Genomic DNA, 20,812 nt, shown 5'->3' with positions numbered 1-20,812 from the left:
TCTTCATCCGATTTGAAATATTTCAGCATGATGAACAGCATGCTGACACACACATGATAATGGGTAGAATAGTCTCTGGGTCAGGACGCCCGAACAAGATGTCTTGAACTTAGCCTTAGAATCAGCAGAAGAGAAGTCACTTGGATTACTCCAAAAGCTACCTCGTCAGGCCAGGACTCTGCAGTCTATTTACACCTACAGGCCAGTGGACACTCTTTCAATGATGAGGATGTACACATCCTGGACAGGGAGGAACGCTGGTTTGAGCGCGGAGTCAAGGAGGCCATTTACGTGAAAAGGGAAAGACCATCTCTGAATCGAGGAGGGGGCCTAAGGGTACATCTTTCACTGTCATACAATGCTGTGATTGTGGCCATTCCCCAACTCTCTGTGAATGGTACTCATGGGCATTGATCAGTGGTTGTTGATCAATGGTCAAGAGAATTTGCATAATCACGATGAAGGAACTGACCTCCCAGCCTATTGTTCATTCAGCGGGCTGGTTTCAGTCTTTATGCAAATGTACTCAGTCTCAGTCAGCTGAGACTGAAGAAGTCACTTGGATGAGTGACGAACCTTACATCTGTAGACCCTTGAACTTCCTAATTGTCGCTGACTTTCTGGACCTAACTCTAGAACTTCTGCACAGACAAATGTGTTTTTATAGCTTTCCCAGGTTTAATAAATGTGGAATGCAAAGCTGAAAATGTGGGACACCATGGCCAGCAGTCACTGCTGGGGCATATCATCCGAATGACAAAAGATGTACAGGATCCAACCATTTGGATGGTCGCATGGAAAAAACTGACCACTTCAGAAGACAATGATGGCCTTACCGTGTTTGCATATGCCAGAGGGGAATTAGACCAAGAGTCAGGCTACAGGTTTGCTGAAACATCCTGGATTGAGAAGAACATGAACATATCTCTGCTCATCACCAACACTGCAGTGGCAGACAACGGAGTTTACAGGTGCACGGTGATCACAGACAGTGGCAATCACACCAGTGTCACTACTCTTAAAGTGCACGGTAAATTTAGCTAAGAAATGTTATTTTTTTAATAACGTGTATGAAAATGAAGTTTGGATGTTGAAATCGTCTCATTACATGTCAAGTATAATGGCTGTCACATCTGATTAAGATGTTTTACTAACATAAAGATGCAATATTCATCTCAATGATTATGTTTTATGTTTTTTAATTCAGAGGCTGGAGGAGCCCCAGGATTGGGCCAAACCCCCAGAGTAGTTGCTTTTCTGGTTGGCATCGGATTGTTGATCCTAGAATTTTTGATTGCACTGCTGTTCTATAGAAGGCGATTTCAATGTTAGTACAGATCACTTGTTTTTTGTTATGGTTAAAATGAATTGACGCGTTGTATCTCATTAAATTAACTGCATCTACTGATAATATGTTTAAGCACGGTTTTTAAACTTTGTGTTGTATACTGTATTTCTATGTATATTTCTTACCAAAATATAAAAAAGAAGGCTGGCTCAGAACTTTGCACATTACTGTAAATCTGATCTTAAAGCTACGCAAATTAAGAGATTAACTAAAAAAAGCCTTACTTCTTTGGCTTTATTATCCATGTTGCACTCATAATTCATAGTAATGTGAATGGATGACATGACATGAATTAAAATAATTGATGGTGATCTGATTGTTGTGTTTCTGCTTTTGTATTGTCTGACACAGGTAATTCATTTCATTTTTAAATTTGTTTTTATTCTTTTGTACCATCTTTTTTCCTCATCTACACATTTTATTGTATCTGTCTTGTCTGCGAGAATGATGAGTCACAAACTCCTTTCATACCAGCTTGCAATACCACTTTTTTAAATAGCCAACACTTTTGTTTTCTCTGCCTTCACTTACTCTTTGGTATTCCTAAGAATAAGTGAAGTACATGTTTTTGTATGTGCTTAAGGACATGTTCATACTTATGGTGCCCTCTAATGGATATACATGGACATTAGTGCATTATATCCTTATTACTAAACCTACTTTCTTTAAAATTAAGAACATTTCTACAGAATTTAAAAATAGGCGTCATCATGTTCTCAACTCTATGAGATGATCACATGAAAAAAACCCCCTCATAATAAGGTTTTATTTACTTAACGACAGCACAACATCACTTCCTTGTCTTTACATTTCAACTTAGCTGGAATCATGTAGTTCTACATGATTCCATGTTTACTTTTTTTAATCTCTGAGAATGAATGTACTAGGTTAACGATTTAATTAAATAAAACACATTTTTTATTAGTAAATCTGGCTACGTTTTGTAGTTAAAGCGCCTTGAGGCGACTTTTGTTGTGATTTGGCGCTATACAAATAAAATTGAATTGAATTGAATAGTTGACCTCATTACACATGTATTTGTATGGATTTCTGAGCCCATACACAGTATGATGACAGTTTGACCAATCATTTTGCTTTTATGAACTTTCTTGCATAAACATACTCCCCCCCCCCAATTACGACGACTGTGACTACTTTATTTCATCTCTTGGGAAAAGAGAAGTGGGGTGGCATTGCACTCTGACAGGACAACACCTTAAGCCTGGCAAACAGACAAGAGAGAGACAGACAGACAGACAGACAGACAGTTATTGTAATTTCATTACCTGGATGTGTTGTGGGCTGGAAGTAGTTTTATTGTTTTATTCTGTGTGTTTTATTGGTTTGCTGTATAGTATGATTTTATGCATGTTTGTCTTTAGTTTGAATGTTTTTATTTTTATTTATTTATTAATTTTTTTGTCTCTTACCCATCTTAATCAAAGAAATGATCCACACCTGGTCATTCTGCATAAAAGATGGGAGGTGAGTTCAGTCACAGATCATGTACAGTAGTGACACAAACATAAAGAGGGCACAGCTTCAGCAGAGTAACAGGACCAACAGGATGGATAGACCCGACAGGCCAGAGGGGCCAGACGGATGCTAAGGATGTGATGTTGGATGTGGTGAAGGAGTTGGACCCAGTAACAAGATCATTTCCAAGGAGACATTCGGAGAAAAAGATGATTTCTGTGGTGTTACAGCATCTGTTTCAAGACTGCTGCACCTGTGCATATAATATATATCCGAGAAGCTTCTTCAGAAGAAGAAGCTTCTCGGATGAGAGGTGAAACGTCTTCAAGCAACTTAAAGAAGTCCAGACGCTTTTCTTTGCAAGCTCCTTTGACTGTTTGACAGGTTTCATGCGTGTACGTATGCTCGTTCAGGTGTGGGTTATGCAACCTTTAAACAGCTAATGAAGCAATATAATATCAAGCATTTCTCAACAGCTAGCGAGGTTAAATGCAGTATTGTCGAAAGATTCAATCGTAGCTTCAAGGGTAGAATGTGGAAGTACTTAAAATCTGCAAACTCCCGAAGATATGTAGATGTCATACCCGATCTCACACAAGCATATAACAATGCTTATCACAGGTCTATCCAAATGGCTCCGGCAGAGGTAAATAAGGATAATGAGAAGTCAGTGTTTAACGCGTTGTACAAAACGAGGGCTCAGCGGGAACTGCGCTTTAATTTAATGTTGGTGACACTGTACGAATATCAAAACTGAGAGGAGTGTTTCGAAAAGGATACGAGCAGACCTACACCGATGAGATTTTCACAGTCAATGAGCGTATAGGGAGACAGACCCCCCGTGTACAGACTAGCGGATCTATCAGAATCAGAACAGAATCAGAATCGTGTTTGTTGGCCAAGTATATGTGCAGACAAATACAAGGAATTTGGTTCCGGTAGATGGTGGCTCTCAAGCACAGCAATGTAAAACACACACACACACACACACACACACACACACACACACACACACACACACGTGTCTATATATACATTACACATGCATACACATACATACACAAAGCTGTGTAAACCAACTATAAATAACTAATCTAAACTTATATACATAAAAGTACAGAAATGAAATGAGGTGGAATGAATACTACAGAATGTACATAAGGTGCAGTTGCAGTCTGGCAGTGGGAGCAGTGTGACAGGTCAACTGTTTAGAAGGGAGATGGCGAGGGGAAAGAAACTGTTCCTGTGTCGGGTGGTCCTGGTCTGCAGGCTTCTGTACCGTCTGCCAGAGGGCAGCAGGTCAAAAAGTCTGTGTCCAGGGTGTGAGGGGTCTGTGATGATTTTCCCTGCCCGTTTCCTGGTTCTTGAGAGGTACAGATCCTGGATGGAGGGCAGGGGGGCGCCGATGATCCTTTCTGCTGCCCGTACAGTCCGGTGCAGTCTGCTCCTGTCCTGTTTAGTGGCTGCACCATACCAGACTGTGATGGAGGAGCACAGGACAGACTCAATGACTGCAGTGTAGAACTGGATCAGCAGCTCCTGTGGAAGACTGTACTTCCCCAGTTGTCTCAGGAAGTACATCCTCTGCTGGGTCTTTTTGAGGATGGAGTTGATGTTGGTCTCCCACTTCAGGTCCTGGGAGATGGTGGTACCCAGGAACTTGAAGATCTTCACAGTCGATACAGGGCTGTCTGATATGATGAGGGGGGGCAGAGTTGAGGGATGTCTCCTGAAGTCCACTGTCATCTCTACAGTTTTAAGAGTGTTCAGCTCCAGATTGTGCTGACTGCACCAGAGTACCAGCCGCTCAACTTCCTGCCGGTATGCAGACTTATCACCATTCTGAATGAGGCCTATGACGGTGGTGTCATCTGCAAACTTTAGGAGTTTAACAGCCGAGTTCTTGGAGGTGCAGTCATTAGTGTAGAGGGAGAACAGTAGTGGTGAGAGGACACATCCTTGAGGGGCACCAATACTGAGGGACCGAGTTTCAGAGGTGATCTCCCCCAGCCTCACTTTTTGCTTTCTGTCTGTCAGGAAGCTGGTGATCCACTGACAGGTAGCTGGAGACACGCTGAGCTGGGAGAGTTTGGAAGAGAGAAGTTCAGGCACGATGGTGTTAAAAGCCGAACTAAAGTCCACAAACAGGATCCTGGCACAAGTTCTAGCAGGAGAGGTATTGAAAGGGACATTTTATGAGCCTGAGATACAACGTGTGGTTGTTGATAAAAACAAAACATTTAAAATTGAAAACATATTGGCTAGAAAAAAAGTGGGTCGGAAAAAGCAGGTGCTAGTGAAATGGCTAGGATGGCCCGACAGCTTTAATTCGTGGATTCCAGAAATAAGATATCTAATTTTAGAACAAAGCTAGCAAAACCTATTGTTTTGAATCAGCCGTATGAGGTTGCTGTTATAGAGATACAGTACCCATGCATTTGGCTGTCTTTCCACAATCAGATTCGCAAGTGGAAATTTATGACCCAGTCAAAGATGAAACCAGCCGTGACCGTGATTGAGCTGTCTGTGGGTCATTATGCATCTGTGGAACAGATAATAAAAGAATTTAATTTTAAATGTCAGCAGCACCAAGCCACAGGCAACATTAAAATGCAATACAATGCAGTTAGTAACCATGCCTGTGTTATGGGGCCTAGGGGGACCATTCTCACATTTAGAGGGAGGCTGGCAGAAATCCTAGGATTCAAAACAGGAGACTTGTTTGTACTTCATTACAAAAACACATACACCCCGCATCCCGCAGACATATACGGTGGAAAATATAACTTTATTTATGCAGATATCGTTGATTACCTGCTTGTGGGCAACGCCCACGCGCGGCTATTAAGGACTATAAATATTACAGACGATGACCGCTGTCTGCCTATTCTGCAATTTGACAGCCCGCACTACACACCTGTGTCAAAGTCATTAATCAATGACATCGTCAACGATTTGAAAGACACCAAAATCAACACATACCCTTTTTATACGGTAAGGTGTTTGTCAAGCTCCACTTCCGACCAGTAACCCAGCATTTTTTTAAAAAGGATGGCCGTCTACAACACAGATGAAGCAAAATATGTAAAATAATACGTTTCGAGGGCTGGAGCAGAGCTCGAAAGGAATATCGGGACCAGCATGCAATACGGGGCAGGGCTGGGGGGCTTGTTCCGCAGCATGTTTAGATTTGCTGTACCGCTGTTTAAAAAAGGAGTCAGCATAGTCAAACCCCACCTAAAAACAGCAGGGAAGCTGACGTAGGATTTGTTAATTATCCCGGCTGTACATTATTTTCCCAAGTAGATATAAATATAATATACAGTGGCTTGCAAAAGTATTCGGCCCCCTTGAACTTTCCCACATTTTGTCACATTACAGCCACAAACAAGAATCAATTTTATTGGAATTCCAGGTGAAAGACCAATACAAAGTGGTGTACACATGAGAAGTGGAACGAAAATCATACATGATTCCAAACATTTTTTACAAATAAATAACTGAAAAGTGGGGTGTGCGTAATTATTCAGCCCCCTGAGTCAATACTTTGTAGAACCACCTTTTGCTGCAATTACAGCTGCCAGTCTTTTAGGGTATGTCTCTACCAGCTTTGCACATCTAGAGACTGAAATTCTTGCCCATTCTTCTTTGCAAAACAGCTCCACAACTGCCCTGTGACGGCCTCAGAGGTTGTCTCAGAGAATATTGGGAGCAACAACACCATGAAGTCCAAAGAACACACCAGACAGGTCAGGGATAAAGTTATTGAGAAATTTAAAGCAGGCTTAGGCTACAAAAAGATTTCCCAAGCCTTGAACATCCCACAGAGCACTGTTCAAGCGATCATTCAGAAATGGAAGGAGTATGGCACAACTGTAAACCTACCAAGACAAGGCCGTCCACCTAAACTCACAGGCCGAACAAGGAGAGCGCTGATCAGAAATGCAGCCAAGAGGCCCATGGTGACTCTGGACGAGCTGCAGAGATCTACAGCTCAGGTGGGGGAATCTGTCCATAGGACAACTATTAGTCGTGCACTGCACAAAGTTGGCCTTTATGGAAGAGTGGCAAGAAGAAAGCCATTGTTAACAGAAAACCATAAGAAGTCCCATTTGCAGTTTGCCACAAGCCATGTGGGGGACACAGCAAACATGTGGAAGAAGGTGCTCTGGTCAGATGAGACCAAAATGCAACTTTTTGGCCAAAATGCAAAACGCTATGTGTGGCGGAAAACTAACACTGCACATCACTCTGAACACACCATCCCCACTGTCAAATATGGTGGTGGCAGCATCATGCTCTGGGGGTGCTTCTCTTCAGCAGGGACAGGGAAGCTGGTCAGAGTTGATGGGAAGATGGATGGAGCCAAATACAGGGCAATCTTGGAAGAAAACCTCTTGGAGTCTGCAAAAGGCTTGAGACTGGGGCGGAGGTTCACCTTCCAGCAGGACAACGACCCTAAACATAAAGCCAGGGCAACAATGGAACGGTTTAAAACAAAACATATCCATGTGTTAGAATGGCCCAGTCAAAGTCCAGATCTAAATCCAATCGAGAATCTGTGGCAAGATCTGAAAACTGCTGTTCACAAACGCTGTCCATCTAATCTGACTGAGCTGGAGCTGTTTTGCAAAGAAGAATGGGCAAGGATTTCAGTCTGTAGATGTGCAAAGCTGGTAGAGACATACCCTAAAAGACTGGCAGCTGGAATTGCAGCAAAAGGTGGTTCAACAAAGTATTGACTCAGGGGGCTGAATAATTACGCACACCCCACTTTTCAGTTATTTATTTGTAAAAAATGTTTGGAATCATGTATGATTTTCGTTCCACTTCTCACGTGTACACCACTTTGTATTGGTCTTTCACGTGGAATTCCAATCAAATTGATTCATGTTTGTGGCTGTAATGTGACAAAATGTGGGAAAGTTCAAGGGGGCCGAATACTTTTGCAAGCCACTGTAATAAAGAAATAAAATTAAAAAAAACATTTCAGCTGTGATAAGAAAAAAGTCTGAATTCAAAAATCCAACCACTCTACAGGACCCCCCTTTAATTTGTTTTTTTTTAATTCTTTATTTTTTTTTAATGTACTATGTCACAGCGGTCCGCCAGGGGTGTTCTTTTTTGGCTTGTTTTAAAAAAACCAGGGTCTTCAGGCACTATGTGATCGGTTTTATATATGGCGATGGTCTTACGTATGCCGGTGTTGGATATGGCTGATAACGGTATGTTTAAATCTGAAGCAGCCTTTAAAAACTCTGTCCAGCCCTTAGGTCTCAAACCCTCAGAAGGTGTGTGCGTGGTTGTGACGGCTTTAATCAGATCATAAATCGGTGAACCCGGGATGGCGTGTTTATCAACAACAATTTCACCTTTGTCATTGTAAGAAATCACATCTGGTGAACGGCTCACCGCTGATAGAATAAGTTCTGCATTCCTCCTACTCCTTTTAGGAATGTGTGTCAAAACATTCTCCGCAGCAAAATCCCTCACCCCTGCATCACCATAAACAGACGGAGTGTCCGCTGGCTGGGTTTGTGTATCCCTGTTAAATTATTCGGGTAGTGATAAAGACAATACATTCTTTTCATGGGCACCTTGTCTCACAAGCGTAAGGTATCTTTGGAGAATATCGCCATATTTTTTAGCTTTCTCATACACATCTATGTCAGATTCTTGTAATACTTGAAGCATCTCCTTGTCCAACTCATTCTGAGCCTGTTGTCTGATGCTGCCTGTGTGCTGCTGCTGTTGCTTTAACAAGTCCAACTGGTGTTGGGGCACCAACACCAGTTGCACATGTTCCATTTTCACCTGTTCGCTATCAGACTGGTTATGAAAGGGATTGCTGCCCCTAATAACGGCAGTAAAAACCCTCCAGATTGGATGACTGTCTTTCTCTTTTTCAAAGTTTTGATCTTTTTGTCAGCAATCAGTCTGATTATTGTTTTTTTCTTTTTTAGCTGTTTGTACTGCTGTTTGGTCAGTGGAATGTTGCCATGCAATACGTTAAAGGCTATCTCACACAACGCATTGATGAAATATAAGTTTGCATTACTAATAATGACTGATACTGATACTGGCTACTTCAGACAATAGCAGCTACCCCAGCGACTGGTACATCTGTGCCTTTTTTGTATTCTCGAGGAATTACAAAAGAGCCGATACCGGCTGCTTCAGACAACAGGCGGGGTCCCTCGACTGTTGGCTTTTACCTTTTTCCTAAAGAGTCACAACAATTAAATGATACCCACGGTGAGCTTTTGCGTTGCTGAACAATTTAAAACAATTAACCAGCTGTTGAAAGACAGAGGGGCCTGTGCGCCTGGTTTTAGAAGTATCACTGCAGCATTTTTTTCTAAAGGGGCTGAATGTTATTTGCGACCATCTACAGTAAAAACCTACCTGGCTCTGTCTCCGTCTTAGTTCAACATTCCGAAATCCCGATTTTTAAATAAAATGATCGCATCACCCTGTGAAAGAAACCCCAGTAGATGCGTAAAAACTAGTTAGATTAAAACTAGTGGTTTGATTAAATGAAACGCTTGTGAACAGGCTGAAATTACCCGTACAGAAGAAATTCCCATTTGTGCTGTTTTTAAAATAAAATGCATGCATCACTGCATGCTGAGACATTGTCAGAATCACAAAATTAGTGTGATTAAAACACAATTAGTAACACTTTTGACTACATGTAAATAAAAAGCATTCCAGCTTTGTTAAGGTGCACAGTGAAACAAAATGGCTTCCATTCCTCCACGCAAAAACAAAGAATTGCTTTTAAGAACACACATGTCTGCATAACTGAATGTTGAGACACGCCAAAGCGATAAAAATAGTTTAATTAAAAACCCTATGGTTTGATTAAATTAAAACCCAGTTAAAAACACATGAACACATAAACCCTGGGTGTTTCCACACATGACCTCAGATAACCCAGGAGATACCTGAACGCACATGCGTACAGGCACGAAACCTGTCAAACAGGTTGGCCGCCATAATCGACTGCCGCCAACGTATTACTACTCCCGGAAGAGATGTTTGGGACGTGTGTGTGTAAATCCGTGATTTAGTCCAGTGAAGTGGCAGAAAATGTAAAACGGGGAGTTGGTCGTGGCAGTTCAATCAGTTTCATGTGGTGAAGAAGTGGACCAAAAAAGAGAGAGTTCCCAACTACAGGCGTCAGTGTTGTTGCTTATATTAAGGGCTCGTTTCTAAGCTGAAACAGTGCGCTGCCATCTGAGATCACACCGGGATCTGTATTACGCAGCAGGATTTCGTCTTATCCAGGTAATTGAGGGTTAACTCTGGGTTTTCATTTATGTCCTCTGTAATGGACATTTGTTTTTGGTCTGTATCTTTTGACTTTTTTGAGCTACCCTACTAAGTCCTGATGTACTAAGCAGAGGACATCCTGGGCTTTGTATTGATATCTCAATTGTCTGGATGGCCTGTTTTTGTTCCAAAGAGAAAAGAAATTACAAACAAAAAAAGCCCAGGGCTACCCTTTAGCCCTAAAGGGTTGACTGAAATGACTGAAAGATTATTAGGCTCTGTTTTGAGTTTTGTTCAAAAAAGAATGACTTCATATAGGAAAAAAAAAATATATCACATGCAGGACACCTTAAACTACTTTTTTAATTAAGCAGCAAGGCAGAACAAAGTCGGGGCTGTATCAAGACATGAGGGCTAAACCCCAATTCAACCAGACCCAGAACTGATCCGGAATTAAAACAGGACTACAACAGTTCAAAATCAGGACTACTTAGGACTTAACCAAGACAGAACCAGAATCAAAACTAGATGATAGTAGCACTAAAAATCATCATAGACCTGCACTACACTTATTTTTTTAATTCTACCAAAGTACACTATTTAGATTGAGAAACGTTTATATAATTATTTAGCCTTGTTGTGCAAACAAGCCTGCATAACTTAATAAATACAGAATTTGAAAACTAACAAACCTAAAAAGAAACACTAGGTACGAGATACATGAGTACCTATGATACGGTGATACTTCTGGTAAACAACCATTTGACTAACATGTGTCTCACCTGCTCTTGTTCCCTCTCTGCTCCTCTCTCTCCCTCTCTGTTCCTCTCTCTCCCTCTTTGTGCTGACAATCAAACCAAACATCAACATCATCAAATATACAGTAGAAATCAGATATTTACATACTCTTCAGATAAAACCACAAACACTTTTTTAATTGTAACATCAAATCAGACTAAATGTTTATTTTTTAGGTTGATAAACATGAAAAAACATATTTGTTAACTTTAAGAGTAAAGAGAGAAACTATATGTATTTCTTAATTGTAAATGGCACCAAATTGTATTCAAAATTGAGCCACACTTATGGAGCTCCACAATTCTTTTCCTGGTGTTTTGGTTGACATCTCTTTATTTTCCCATTTCAAAGAAACAGGCTCTGTGTTTTGTCTTATATGCATCCACAGGTGTGCCACCAATTTACTCACATGGACTCTACTAACCTATCAGAAGCTTCTTCAGCTTAGAATGGAATCGTCTGGAGTTTTCTTATTAATTAACAATAAACTTAGTGTATATGTACTCCTAAATTTGATGAAAGTGATAAAAAATAGACAGCTCTGTCTCTCTTTATTCTGACATTTAACTAATTCAAATTTAATTCAATATTTATTTATCCAAAACAAAACAAGTTTACTCTAAATTGATGTTGTACAGTAAAAAAATGTTCTTGTGTTTTCCATAAAGTGTATGTAAGTATCTGGTTTAAACTGTGAATATACTGCTGTGTATTGAAATTCCTCTTGTTTTGCATAGAAATATACTGAACAACATACAAAGCATGATATATAAAATAACATCTACCAGAGTTTTTTCTTTGAAAGAAGCCCCTTATGTCCATTCTTGTATATCAGTACATTACTGAAACCGATTTATTTAGCCGTGGAGGGTAACAACTGAAAATATGAAATAAACACACATGTAAGCTAAGACTCTCTAAAGAAACAGCATTGTTGTTGTTCGGCTTTTCATTTCACCATTTGTTGATTCACTCGAAGAGCAAGTAACGTAATATGGGTCAAGTGATCCGTTTGACATCAATCTTTGGTGATACACCGTCATATTTACATTATTTGTACAGTACGAATGATTTGCTTTGATACTTGGTCGAACTTCAGTTCTCCTCTGTCTGCCTGGCTCAGTTTCTCCAACAGCGCACTCACAGGCAGCAGCTCCCCCCGCCCCCTCGCTCAGTCGCTTAGTGTCTGAGCTCGGATCATACCAATATTAAGGGGGATTTACGCAGAGTCGTAAATTCCCACAGTGTGCACTATGTGCTTCGAATATTATGTGTAGTTTTTGTTTTATACAGCTGTGAGTCAGGCATCTAACTATGAAAAAATCACACTCCAAAAGACCCCGGGCTTCTGAAAAAACAACCTGGGCCCAGTAAGCCACCCCCCGCTCCGCCACTGCTATAAAGGATCACTGTGGCTTATACTGAGGTTGGGTTTAAAGATGAAAAGATACCAAATCACCGTCTAATGAACTTAAGTGATCTTTAAAATAGCGCCCCCATTTTGCAGAAGATCCCTTGGACCTGTTAGCAGAAGTATGAAAATACGTAGAGAAGTCCAACATCAATAGTAAACTGCACAGACGATGATTGGGGAGGAATGAACACACATCACCTTTCGGCCATTTTGGATGAATGAACATACATGTTCGTATACAATGTCCAAACATAAATTTTTCAAACCTTAAAAACTTAGCTTTTCTTATAGGTTTTGTCATTACATCTGCTACCATCTCATCTGTTTTACAATAATCTAAAGTTATTTTTCCTTAACTCACGATTGACCTTGCAAAGTGATACTTTATGTCAACATGTTTACATCTGTTACAGGATTCTTAGCCAATACAATCGCATCCTGGTTATCTTCGTAAACTTTTCACGGTGCATATTTCTGTTCATCAATACCTTGTAACAGTTAAGTACAGGCACTCCTGTGAGGTTGTAGATAAAGCCATGTACTCATCTTCACAGGTAGATAATGCAACAGTAGGTTGCTTTTTAATTTTCCACAAAATCAAAGAACCATTTACAACCAGATTTGTACAATAACCAGTTGTATTATGTCTGTTACATTACTTGTCCAATCAGCATCCCTGTATGCCCACAACCTCAGTTCTTCATTGTCACATTTCCTGTAACACAGTTCTTTCTCAGATGCCCCTTTCAGATATCTCAGTACATGTTTTACTGTAGTCCACTGGTCTTCAGTTGGCTCAGTAAAATACTGCGACAGTTTACTGAGTATAAAACTCAAGTCTGGTCTTGCGCATGCTAGATCACACTACCCACTGCCACTCTGTACCTTTTGACATCATTCATCTTTTCTGCACCATCAGTGTAGTTCAGTTTTTGTTCACAAGGTGTCAGTCTAGCCTGGCAATCCTGCATGCTGAACCTTTGAAGTATGTTTTCTACATTTTGTTTTGTTACATTTTTACACAGTTATCATGCTGGTCAAAATATGTAGCAATGAAATGTCCAAGTTCACTCAAATCCTTCATTTTGAATTTTGCTGCAAGGTTTTTCTTCAAAACAGTTCACTTTCGTCACTGGCAGGAATGATAAAGTCATCTACCCATTTGATCAAAATCACCTTATTTTCTGTCATCTTTGTGTAAACACAATGGTCAGTAGGATTCTGCACAAAGTTGTTCTCTCTCAGATATTCATGTAACACATTGTCCCAATTTCTACCTGACTGTTTTAGCCCATTTAGTGACTTTTTCAACTTTTTCAGCTGATCCTGAGTATCTGTGTGTTCTGTACTCACATCAGTCATTTCTCTGGTCCTGCTGGACCTGTTTTGTATCTCAAAAGTCACTGTCATCATCTGGCATTATGTCAGGTTGTGTTTGTCTCTCTGCTCTTGTTTTAGTCTCAAACTTCATGAGTCAATGCTTCTGTACTTGTCCACTGTTTGGGTAGCAGACCATATAGTCTGGACTGTTTTTGTCATATCCAACAAAGATTCCTTTCTCACACCATGAGTCTAGTTTTCTCTTGTTCTGCCTGTAGGCATAACACACTGACCCAGAATTCTGCATCTTGAAAAGATTTGTCCTTCTTCCTGTCAGCATTAAATATGATGTCTGTTTTTTGCGTCTGTTAAAACATCTCTTCCTCACGACAGCTGCTGTTTGCACTGCGTAGGTCCACAACTCTTTCAGTAACTCTTTCTCTATTAGCATACACCTGGCCATATCAAAGAATGTGCGCCAATTTCATTCAGCAGTAATATGAATAGCAAGTGGTTTGAATGATTCTGGCAGTCCCTTCAAAACCAATAACCCATCGCTCAGTGTTTCACCAGCATTTTTCAGGGCAGTGATAGCTGTCTCTGCTCTATAACATAGTCAAACTCTCACTGCTGGACTTTTGGTGCGAAGTCAGTTCTGTATACAGAGTAATTATACGAGGCTTTTATCATCCAGAAACTGGATCAGCTCCGCGTATACCTCTGCAATCTTCTTCTCCCTCCATGTTGGTAGGCTGCTTCAAAATAATGTCTCTTAGTCCTTGCAAACGAAGGTGGCCCACAAATTTTGTCTCCCACAGTTCATAACTCTTTTCGTCCCCATCAAAACCTAGCCGAAACCAACAGCTGTTTGACTCAGCGGCTTGTCGACTCATGGCACTAGCATGGTATACTGATCCTCACCGGGTACACTGTACATTGCGACGCTTCTCTTGGTGGCAAAAACACTTTAACTCCTTTAGAAAAGTCGTAGTTATCTGGGCCCATAGCCCGTCAGCAGAAGTATGAAAATGGGCAGAGAAGTCTGACGTCAATAGTAAACTGCACTGACAATGATTAGCGAGGAATAAACACACATCCCATATGGAAAAAAAATAGTAAAAACTTATATGATTTACTCATGAAAGTGGCCACTTTCTCATTACTTTCATATATTGTTTTAGTAAGTATCCAAAACATACAAGTTTCATTTATATAATTTTTCAAGGGATCTTATATCTGTTTTCACTCTTGTATGCTTTTCATACAAGTTTCACACAAGACAGATGCAAACTTTATAAGATTTATATATATCTTTTCCATATGGGATCAGCCTTCAGCCATTTTTGATGAATGAACACGCCCCCCGAGAGAGCGCAACTTTATTAACAGCCAGCAAACACACATGTACACCATGCATCAAACAGAACACAAATCCACTGGCCGTTTCCATAACTGAGAGCATTTTCTTTCTTCATGTCAACTGGACCTCTGTGCTACAATAGCAGGAGGCTCTAATGTTTTTTAAGACCGATGCTGTTTCCCCAATGAGCATCAATATTGATTAAATATATCCTTATACGCAATTTTCCCTGTTTTGAGTCCAGCTTTGAATCCCTTGAGGAGTGCATCAAGAAGGACATGATGCACCATTGGCTATAAAAATCTATCAAATCCAATATGTGGAGTTACACTCTCTGACTCCTCTGGGTTAAGGGAGTAGCTAAAGTAGCTTTTACTTTGTTACACTTAAATGCATTTTGCACCCTCTTGTTTGATTAGTAAAAAAGCAAAAAAAAATCCCTTTGATGTAAAACAGTTGCAAACTGATCCTGCTCATTTTAACTGTCATTTCAGGTAAATAATCATGGCCTCCGGTGGTACTCTTTTATTCATATTCACTGCCATCTGTGTCACTGCAGTCAAGAGTGATGGTAAGTTTATTTATAATCTGAGAACTTTAAGCATGGAATGGTGTTTGGTACTCATGTAACCTCATATCTAATTTTGCTTTCTTTTCGACAGAGTTTGTAAAAATAGAATGCAAAACAACAAATGTGGGAGACTATGGCCAACAATCACTGCTGGAGTGTGTCATTAAAACAGCAGAACTAGCACAGGATGCAACTATCCGACTGGTCATCTGGAGAAAACTGACCTCTCCAGAAGACGAAGATGGCCTTCCCTTAGTGGTTTTTGCCAAAGACAAATTAAATAAAAAGTCAGGCTACAGGTTTGCTGAACCATTATGGGACAAGAAGAACATGAATGTATCTCTGCTCATCACCAACACTGCAGTGGAAGATGATGGATATTACAAGTGCACGGTGATCACGGACCGTGGTGATAGCAGCATGCTCAACACCCTTAAAGTCCAAGGTAAAACTGGCACATCTGACAGCATTTTAGCACAGACATGTGCATTTTGAAACAAGATTTTAAGTAAGAAATTAAATTTTTTTACATATTAATTTGTATCTTCTTATCACATACACAGTAATATGGCTACCATATATTCTTATTATAATTATTACATCTTATTTTATTTAATTAACATTAAGGTGCAATCTTCATCTCAGTGATCATGTTTTTGTTTTGTTTTCTTTAGCCAAATACAGCACACTACACCTGAGAACATTACTGTTGACAGCTTTTTACATGTTGCAACTTTTTATTGATGTCAAGGTGCAATGTTCAGCTCAGTGATTGTGCTTTCCATTTTGTCTCTGCAGCCAGATACAGTATCTTGACTGTATACTCCATCCCTGAGAAAATTGTCCCAAATAAAGACAGTACCCTGATCTGTGAGTCTCATGGAGGCTACCCAAGGGGAACACTTCGCTGGTTTGATGAAGAGAATCATGAGTGGACAGGAAGCTCTGAAATGGAGGCGACACAGTCAGACGATGGTTTGTTTCAACTCACAAGCAGACTGTCTTTGCTGCGAGGATCCACTTTCCCAAAGTATACCTGCGCTGTGTTCAATGCCAGTGGAGGCAAAGAGGATGAGTTCACATTTGAAACCAACATACCACCACCATCACTGCACGGATCTGAAGAAGGTATAGTTTATGACACACCACACATGATAGTTGTTATGCCTGCTGGCACCATCCTACTGCTCACAATACTGTTTAGTAATTTCAGCCAAAGTGGAATCAGAGAGAATTTAAATCTGGAGGGCTGAATTGAAACGAGGAACCATGCTATGTAAAGCGCGTTTTCTCAACAATATTAAAAGTCCTGAAGTTTGTTGCAATCCACTTGGCATTGTGTCAGTCAATATGTCTGAGGTAGACTTACTGAGTCCCCGATGCTCCATGAGTGGTTTGTCGCAAGCTGGGTGACGCGCTAGCCAAAGTCCTAGCAGCATCCCCGACTAACGCATACGTCGTGTCAAAATGATATTTTAAGCGTGAAAAGAAAATCCCTTCTTGCACAATGTGCATAATACTTTCTTTCGGTTGATTGTTCCATCTTGTTATCTTTTTTAATACTCAAATTTCCCATCGAGAGGGCCACTGTGCGTTTATCGTCTTCCATATTGAGTTGATGGGTTCAGCTGCTCGTCACTACCAGATCTACTGCCCATTTGCGCATGTGCGAAGGTAACTCTACTTGGGCAAACTGCCCGAAATGCGTTGACAGAGACATTTCAGAGATTTTGAGTCATTCTGCACTCCAGATGCACTAATTAAATCACGCATTCATTTGCGTTAACACATTGATTTTGACAGCACTAACTATGACAATAACAAAGATTATTATGGCTATCTTGCTGCCACACGGAGGTGGCAGTCTGCTGCGAATCTTCCTCTGTTCAGTCTGACCTCACCTCTATTTGCTCCTCCTGGAACCTGAAAGACAAAAAAAAAAAAAACAACCCCTGAGTAGCCTTGATAATTATATTATCTTCTACTGATTCTACGGTCTGGTTCAGGATATCTTGCTCGGACTCTCTAGAAAACCATTATCAGTGTGTATGTAAACGTTGCTGCAAAAATCTACGTGTACCTGCAATATTTCAGTCTAGTCATAACACCAGACGAAGCTCATGACCCTCAAAACACAGAGCGCCAACTCGTTATAAGCACAATTGCATTGTGCATAAATATAATAATTAAAACAGCTTTATTTAATAATTAAAATCAAAAATGAAAAATGTTCAACCCTAACAGTCCCACAATACTAGATCCCACAGGTGTGCCCTATTTTTTTTCTACATCTGTAAATAACAAGAAAAAGACCAGATTGGTTAATGCTTTCTCTGCTATGGAAAATCCCCACACACATACACGTTTTACTGTATCTGATGAAAAGAATTTCAGGTTCTCTTGGTAACTATCCCAGGCACTCACCTCACAATCTATAATTCTATTATCTGTCACAATACTATTGCCTAAGTATTGCCTGCCATTTTGTTTGTCTTTGTCTTTTTTACACTCTACTTCTACATGATTATTGTTTTAAAATTAAACTAATGTTCAATTTGTACATTAACTGTCTCTCTGACAGTTAAAGAGAAATTGAATGTAGTTCACTATAGTATTACAGGGAGACAAAAAGTTATCATGTATTCCTGTGTTTCTTAATTTAAAAAAATTAACTGACTATTTTTTTGTTTTTATTTCTTTTATTGGACAAGACTCAAATAGGGTAGAGATCTACAAAATAGTTGTCCCTCTGGTGGTCATTGGTTCACTGATGGTAGGATTGCTGTGTGTGCTGTTGATCTACAGATGGGGATCTCACTGTGAGTACACGCTCCTCGTTTCCTACCTGATGATTTAAATGAACTGTCTTCATCACATAGAAACTAGTTCATGCATTTATTACTTCTAGTCCTAAAAACTCCCTAAAAAGCCTTCAGTTAATCCAAAATGCTGCAGCAAGAGTCCTGACAGGGACTAGAAAGAGAGAGCATATTTCTCCTGTTTTGGCTTCCCTTCATTGGCTTCCTGTTAAATCCAGAATTGAATTCAAAATCCTGCTCCTCACATACAAGGTCTTAAATAATCAGGCCCCATCTTATCTTAATGACCTTGTAGTACCATATCACCCCATTAGAGCACTTCGCTCTCGCTCTGCAGGCTTACTTGTTGTTCCTAGAGTATTTAAAAGTAGAATGGGAGGGAGAGCCTTCAGTTTTCAGGCCCCTCTTCTGTGGAACCAGCTTCCAGTTTGGATTCGGGAGACAGACACTATCTCTACTTTTAAGATTAGGCTTAAAACTTTCCTTTTTGCTAAAGCATATAGTTAGGGCTGGACCAGGTGACCCTGAATCCTCCTTTAGTTATGCTGCAATAAACGTAGGCTGCCGGGGAATTCCCATGATGCATTGAGTTTTTCCTTTCCAGTCACCTTTCTCACTCACCATGTGTTAATAGACCTCTCTGCATTGAATCATGCCTGTTATTAATCTCTGTCTCTCTTCCACAGCATATCTCATTGATTTCCATCTCTCACCCCAACCGGTCAAAGCAGATGGCCGCACCTCCCCTAGCCTGGTTCGGTCGGAGGTTTCTTCCTGTTTAAAGGGAGTTTTTCCTTCCCACTGTCGCCAAAGTGCTTACTCATAGGGGGTCATATGATTGTTGGGTTTTTCCTCTGTATCTATTATTGTACGATCTACTGTACAATATAAAGCGCCTTGAGGCGACTGTTGTTGTGATTTGGCGCTATATAAATAAAATTTTTAAAATGTATATATACATAAAGTTTAACAGCATTTATTTTCACTTTAGCTTCTCATGTTTATAATATATCTTGGGGATAGCACCACGTTGTTATGTGTTTATGTATGTGTGTCAATCTGTGTGTGTTGTTCTCAAATGTTACCAATGGAGCTTAATGATCTGTTTATGGTTTTATAATCCTTTACAAAATATAATACGTTCACTTAGACAATGATACGTAGAACTGTCTGAGACTGTATGTTTGATCTGTGGTTTGACAGAGCAGTGAGGAAATGTTGGCCTTACTGTTATTGTACTTTTTGTTTAAATCAACATTTAATTGTTATTTTGGATTTTTATTGCAATGCATTTGTTATTTTTTAAGCCTTAAGTGTCTTTGTTTTTTGTTTATTTTCGTTTTGTTTTTTGTATATAAAATTAAAATTGCGTAAAATGTCATGTTTCAAAACAGTTTATAAGAAAACAATTCAGAACATTAAAAAATGCAATGTAATGACTATAAAGTTGTACAATAAAACAAGAATGTGTTGCCAATATTTGTTGAACCCTTGTGCTTTGTTTCATATTATATGTATATTGTGCCATATAATTTATTTTAAGCGTAATTGAAGGTGTGGGGACTCTTTGTAATGTAAAGCTCACATGCTTGTTCAAAGTTAATAACTAAGTTTAAAACTAGGGCCACCAGTTTCTACTCTGGTTTAAGTTTCCACATCTGTTTTAAATACTTCTTGCAGCTGGTATCTGAAAAAGCACTGCATTCCTGTTCAGTTCTCATGATTGGGGCATGCATCTTTAGCCAGCATGCAGAATAATTGTGATAAGGTACTGTTCAAAATTATCTTAGAGTTTAAACTTTTGATGATATCCTGTTCCAGTTTTTTTGCATTCACCTAAGTGACCAGTTGTTTACTTTTTATTAAGCTAAACAAGTTGCTCTTTGTTATGGCCGCCCTTAGAGGTCAAATTGTGCTCTACAAGCTTGTTTCTTTGCTCTGTGGTGAAACTTGACAAGCTGTGGAATCAGCAGTTTAAAACTGAAGTTTCCAGTACTGCCAAGCTACATAATGTTCAGTATTACATTGGACTTCCATTTAAATATTTAAAAGTCTGCATGCCAGATAACAGAAGTGTTGCTGAACAATGCCTTCAGAATCTGAAGAAAAGCTTCATGTCAGATATAATCTGTGAAGGTTATGCAGAAAAAGTCTCAGACAGAAATTTGGAACGCAATGATGGCAGGAAATGATATTTGTCACATCATGGTGTTCTGCATCCACAAAAGAAAAAAATTAGAGTGGTGTTTGACTGTGAAGCCAAGGAGTGTCACTAAATAGCCAGCTCTTAGAAGGTCTTGACTTGACCAGCACATTGATCAGAGTTCTGACAAGATTCCATAGAGAACCTGTTGTCATTGCAGCAGACATTAAATCAATGTTTCACCAGGTTAAAGTGCCAGAGGAGGATTGAGGTGTGTTAAGGTTCCTT

At 39.9% G+C, this 20,812-nt stretch overlaps 1 protein-coding gene across 1 annotated transcript; it reads left to right on the top strand.

The window, feature by feature from the left end:
* Positions 1–9,824: 9,824 nt before the first annotated feature.
* LOC102082499 (uncharacterized) lies at positions 9,825–19,243 on the top strand. The gene is made up of 6 exons (XM_025908244.1): positions 9,825–10,114; positions 15,486–15,562; positions 15,654–16,007; positions 16,361–16,690; positions 18,268–18,381; positions 19,068–19,243. Exons 2-6 carry the CDS (start codon positions 15,496–15,498, stop codon positions 19,205–19,207), a joined length of 1,005 nt encoding a protein of 334 aa, XP_025764029.1. The 5' UTR covers positions 9,825–10,114; positions 15,486–15,495; the 3' UTR covers positions 19,208–19,243.
* Positions 19,244–20,812: the final 1,569 nt, after the last annotated feature.

This window comes from Oreochromis niloticus, linkage group LG6 (genome assembly GCF_001858045.2).
Source record: "Oreochromis niloticus isolate F11D_XX linkage group LG6, O_niloticus_UMD_NMBU, whole genome shotgun sequence".
Classification (NCBI taxonomy): domain Eukaryota; kingdom Metazoa; phylum Chordata; class Actinopteri; order Cichliformes; family Cichlidae; genus Oreochromis; species Oreochromis niloticus.
The sequence above is the reverse complement of the archived record's forward strand: the minus strand, read 5'-3'. Positions and strand labels throughout refer to the sequence as shown.